Source organism: Thamnophis elegans, chromosome 11, assembly GCF_009769535.1.
Source record: "Thamnophis elegans isolate rThaEle1 chromosome 11, rThaEle1.pri, whole genome shotgun sequence".
Lineage (NCBI taxonomy): Eukaryota > Metazoa > Chordata > Lepidosauria > Squamata > Colubridae > Thamnophis > Thamnophis elegans.
Genome location: NC_045551.1, coordinates 24,649,823 through 24,655,822, shown reverse-complemented (window position 1 = coordinate 24,655,822; position 6,000 = coordinate 24,649,823). Strand labels below are relative to the sequence as shown.

General features: G+C 38.3%; 1 protein-coding gene across 2 annotated transcripts in view; it reads left to right on the top strand.

Moving 5' to 3' along the window:
• The first annotated feature begins 947 nt into the window (after positions 1 to 947).
• Positions 948 to 6,000, top strand: part of SHROOM2 (shroom family member 2) — a 169,007-nt gene continuing 163,954 nt past the window's right edge. Inside the window, exon 1 of one of the 2 annotated variants that reach the window (XM_032226217.1) lies at positions 948 to 1,175. In XM_032226217.1, the coding sequence (XP_032082108.1) occupies positions 948 to 1,175 (228 nt within the window). The remainder of the gene's footprint in view (positions 1,176 to 6,000) is intronic. The other variant, XM_032226218.1, reaches the window with a different exon arrangement.

Genomic DNA, 6,000 nt, shown 5'->3' with positions numbered 1-6,000 from the left:
GGGGACATCTCAATAAAAATGCCGCCTCCAAGGCGTTTCGCAGGTAGCTCGGTGGCGCCCGCCTCTCTACCTCCAGCAAGGAAAATGCCGGAACTTTTTCGTGCTGCGAGGTCCTGCTGGCGGCGGTTCCTGCCTTCGTCTGGGCCGCTGAAACGCCCACCCCGCGGGGCCTCTTGGAAGGCCGCTGAGCGAACTTCTCGTCGCCCTCCGACACAAAAGCCTCCTTTAGCCAGCCGGAGAAGGCGCCTGTTGTGCGTGTCCTCCACGGCGAAGCAGTGGGAGGGGGAAAGGTCCTTGTGAAGCCCTGCGGCCAAGGAGCCGGAAGGATCCGGCGCTGCCTGCTTTTTAAGAAAACCTGCAAGGGGAAGAGGGCGGGTTTTTTTTCTCCCTTTTTCTTTTCGTTGCCGTGGCTCAGCCTCTCCTTTCCTCGCTCGCTCGCTTTCCCCCCCCTTTGGCTGTTTTGGGCTTCTCTTTCAAAGAAAGAAAGGAAGGAAGGAAGGAAGGAAGGAAGGAAGGAAGGAAGGAAGGGGAGGGAAGGAAGGAAGGAAGGAAAGGAAGGAAGGAGAGGGAGGGAGGGAGGGAGGGAGGGAGGAAGGAAAGGAGGGAGGGAGGGAGGGAGGGAGGAAGGAAGGAAGGAAGGAAGGAAGGAAGGAAGGAAGGAAGAAAGAAAGAAAGAAAGAAAGAAAGAAAGAAAGAAAGAAAGAAAGAAAGAAAGAAAGAAAGAAAGAAGAAAGAAAGAAAGAAAGAAAGAAAGAAAGAAAGAAAGAAGAGAGCCTGAACTCTGGAAGAGGAGGAGCCAGGGTGTGGAAGGGGTTTACAATCCCCCTCCCTTCCCATCTGGGAGCAGCCTGAAAAACTGCTGGGAGGTATGTGGTTCCTAGGTCAGCGGCGCGTGGGATCAAACTAGGAAGAAACTGGAGGTGGTGGGGGGAGCAGTTCGAGAGACTATGGAGAATATGGACTTCAGAGGCGGACCGGAAAGAGGTCCCGACAAAGATCCGAGGCTGAATTCGGCAGTGTTTATGGATCAGGGTCACCCCCACCAGCTGGCGACAGGAGAGCAGAGAGGAGTTGATCCCTACAAGCTGGTGGAAGTACAATTAAGTGGCGGAGCTCCTTGGGGATTTACATTAAAAGGCGGCAAAGAACATGGAGAACCTCTGATCATCACTAAGGTAAGGGGCAAGAACTGCACGGACGTCTGTGCAGTTGGTGCGTACCTTGTCGAAGCGGAAGGGGTGCCCCTGGACTAGGCGTGTTTCTTGGGGTTTTTGTTGTTGCCTGGAGAATAGGATTATGCTACCAATTGACACTGAGTGAACAATTGAATATACAAAGGGTTCCGTGTGGTGGTGGGGGAAGGGATGAGAAATGAAACGGTGATGGCTGCGGTGTACCTTAACAGGACAACTTGCGACGTTCTTGCCGCTGGCTTAATGGCTTTAATTTAGAACTAGCGATCGCCTGTAAGGAAGGGATTGCTGGAAAGCCTTTTAATGTGGGTCTTAAAACTGCTCGGTCACTACTTCGTATTGGTTATTTGGGGAATTACAAAAAGGACATGGACAGTGCAATCAAGAACCAGACGTTTTAGTGGCAAACGTTGGCTGTGCCTTAATACATAGATGTTTTCATTATAGTTAACATTCACAAGTTCTAGTGATTAAAAGTAATTAATGTATTAAAGCTTAGCTTTACTGTTTTATAAATACTTAGCACATCCCATTCAGCTGTGACTAAACATTTATAGGCATTGCTAGAGTTAATAACCCCCCTAGCCTCATTAATTAATTCAAAATAACATTTCAAGTTAATTCATCAGCTATCACACAGTTGTTGGACTGGATTGCCACTGGGAAGAAAGTTCACCTTTGCACTTGTGTACAATATTTAGCGAAGTTAAAAAAAAGTAATTGAGGTTGCTGGGGGTAAATAATCTACATATCCTATTTGTTTTTCTGAATTTTCTGAATGATTATATAGTGTTTAATTAAAAATGAACATTATTCCTTGTGAAAGCACTGAAGTTTCCTCCTTTGGCAACCCACAAAAGCAGTCTCTTCCTTCCTTCATTTCCTTCTGTGTCATTGTTATTCACCTGTACTAAATAAACATTTCATTGTGGGTTAGACCATAAACATATATATCAAACCAAAATTCTTAACTTATGACTTCTTGTGGTATCTTTACTTGAGATAGAAAATAAGGACTCTGCCAGAAAAGGGGGTCAGGGTCCTTATTTAATGGTGAAAACTGAGTACGTAGTTTTATTTTTTCAAACAAGTTCCTCCTTGTACTACTTTCAAAAATCTGTGTGTAAGGTCAGTATTCCTGATGCTGATGCCTCCATATGAGTTAGACTGCAAAGGAGCTGAAAAGTATTGAAAACTGTAACCTGATACATTGGTGAGGGACTAAGCTGCAGAAGTTCATGTGTGATAAACTCTGCATGTTTCAAAAATGATTTACAAAATGTAGTTTGAATCTTATATGATGACAGTACAGCTCTAATTTTAATTAAAGCCACTCCTCTTGTTTTCAGAAATAGAAGTCTCCCATCTCCTTGATGGAGCCCAGATAAGAACAGATATCATAGTAATGTATTTGAACATTGATATATGCGAGGAAACACAGAACAGCTATGCATAGCTTTTTCCTCTATAAACTTTCCCTTTAGGTTTGTTTCCTTTTTTATAAAGGTTTTGTAAAAACCTTATAGCAACAAGTGAGCTATATTATAGAATCTATTCATTTGTTTCTTTTCAATTATACATAAACTCATTATTTCAGCAACGCAATATTTCCTAGAGTAATACAAGTATTGTTATAGTTATTTTTTAAAGTTAAGGAAAATAAATTAATTACTTTTCAGACATCCAAAATGATTTAAGACATCCTCAAATTCTTGATTTATAAGAGGCTCAGCGTAAAGACAATGGCAAATTATTTTTATTTTGCTTGTTATTGTTTAACTATTTTGAATGAGAATCTTTGTTAAATTTTACCTTCTACCCATCCCTGTGGGAAACAATCAGAAAATTATTTTTTTTGATAATTTAATATTGTTCTGCTGTGCATAAACATGGAAATATGGTACCTGGGTTAATTCATTAATCAAGGTTGAGTTCATGATAGCTTAGCAGTCTATATGTATTTTACAATAAAAAACTGTTACACAGTCGGGTCATAAATGCTACGAAACAATTGAGAAGTAGTGCTTTGTAATCCACACAAGCATAGTATCTCTTTGTGATTAAAGCAGCCCTCTTCTCAATCTAACCTAAATCCCTAGGATTGCCTAGAAATTGAAGAATGTTGTGACAAAGCATTTCTAAGGCTAAGAAAAGCATATCAAATAATTCACTAGGAAATCAGTTTGAAGGAGACATTACCTTTTTTTAAATAGTAGACAGGTATGATGTCATATGATCCTCCCCTATCAACCACAAGTGACACCATAGACATTGCCAATTGTTACAACATCTAGTTCAATACTAGTGTGCTGTTCAATCAATCAAAAATACCTATTTGATTTACCTAGCGATTTGTTTTCTGGTAGGATATTTTCTGTGGCTGAATACTGATAATCCTTTACTAATAGTAATTTATTGCACGGTATACACAAATAACTTCTAAGGTATTTGATTTTATTATTGAAAGTCTGTCTATTCAGCCTTGCTTTGCCAGATTAGTAATAAAATAGAAATTTTATGAGATGTTTCTACAAGATTTTTCATGGCTTGATGTAAGTGGATATGGCAAGAGGTTATCACTTAGTAAATGCAAGCTGTTTTCACCTTCTGTTATAATTATTATGCTGGAGATGGACACATTTAACTAAAAAGTGGTTCTCTGTATAGCTCAACCCATAGAAAAAGGTGATGATTTTTGTTATATGAAACATTTCCCCCCAGAATTTAAAAAAGAAAAACCAAGTGTAATGTGATTCTGTCAGTGTATACTTATTCAAAATGGAAGTAACAATCATTTGTCTAAATCTGCTTTTCTTTTTCAAAAGAAACTTCGAGGAAAATAGCTACATATTCATTGCTTCAGAATTTAAAGATCTACTTTGAGTAGATCATTCACTGATCTGTACTGTTTTGTTCTTGTAGTGGATGATTAGATTTTATTGCAGATTTGATACCCTGAAGCAAATGTTGCATACTTTTTAAAAGTAAATTTATGTTAGGGAAATAAAAAGTAATGTTTGATTATTTTTTTCTATGGATTTCAATTCAATCCAAATTGCAATGTTTTGAGGGAAGGTATTTGCATTTTCAAAATGCATTCCCATTTTTTTTAAAAAAGATTCAGAACTATCTTTTCTCTTGATTTAACATAGTTTTGCAAATGTTTATCTATGGAAATATTATTTTGTACAGTAAATATCAAATACTAAAGGAAGAAAGAGTACAAATAAAACATACAATTATTAAGAATCATTAATAAGAATCTACTAGTAGATTCTTTTTCACTTTATTTAGAAAGTGAAAATATCCCTTTCATACTATACAGGTATATACATCTTGAGAAAGATATAAGAAAATTGGGCCTTTTTCAGAAATGTGGTAGACATAGCATATTTAGATACTATGTTTTGAGTAATGTGGAATAGCTGCTTTTAAAGAGGAAATAAATAATAATCAGACTATCGAGTTGGAAGGGACCTTGGAAGTATTCTACTGCAACCACCTGCTCAAGCAGGAAACCCTACACTGTTTCAGACAAATGGTTGTCCAAGCTCTTCTTAAAAATCTCCAGTGTTGGAGCACCCACAACTTCTGAAGGCAAGTCATTCCATTGATTAATTGTTCTGTCAGGAAATGTGTCCTTAATTCTAGGTTGATTCTTGATTAGTTGCATCCATTGATTCTTGTTTTGCCTTCAGATGCTTTGGAAAATAGATTGAACCCTTCTTCTTTGTGGCAGCCCCTTAACTCATATCACCTCTAATCCTTGTTTTTATTAAACTAGACAAACCCAATTCCTGCAACTGTTCTTCATAGGTTTTAACTTCCAATGCCCTAATCATCTTTGTTGCTCTTCTCTGCACTCTTTCTAGAGTCTCAAACACCTTTTTTTATATCCTGGTGACCAAACTGGATGCAATATTCCAAGTGTGCTCTTAATGGTACTAACATTTCACATGATTTTTATTCTATCTCTCTGTTAAATGCAGCTTTTTTGGGTTGGCTTTTTTGTCAACTGCAGCACACTGCTGGCTCATAGTGAAGCGAGTCCAAGATCCCTCATGCAGTTACAACCATTGAGCCAAGTGCCACATATTCTATACCTGTACATTTGGTTTTTCTTGTCTAAATGTAGAGCCGCCTTTTCTCACCATTGAATTTCATTTTGTTCGGTAGGGTCCAGTGCTCATATGTGTCAAGATCCTTCTGTATCTTGAGCCTATCTTCTGGAGTGTTGACTATTCCTGCTAGCTTGATGTCATCTGCAAATTTGATGACTTCCCCATCTATCCCTTAATCTAAATCATTGATGAAGTTCTGAAGAGTACTGGGCCTAACACAGGGCCTTGGAGTACCCCATTGCATACTTGCCTCCATGTAGAATTACTTACATTGAGGACTATATATTGAGTGTGGTTAGTCAGCCAGTTATGAATGCTTCTAGTGGTGATGCTGTCTAACCCACATGTCTTCGAAGTTACTTGATTTTTAGCATGAGCATGTCACAAAACAGAAAAAAGAAAACACTAGGGAACCAAGATAGAAACCAGATACTGTGAGTTCTGGTTCTACCTTAGCTGAGTGATTTTGGGCCAATCACACACTCTGAGTCCAGCTTACATCACAGAGTTGTGGGGAAAATAGGAAGATATGTTAGATAACTTTGTGCTTCGAGTTATTTATAAAAATAATAAAAGATGGAATATAAATGAATAAAATAAGTATTACAATTGAGTTTTGATTAATAAAATATTATAAAAGCCATACTGTGGAATCAAGTAAGTATTAATATGCAAACAATGAAAGT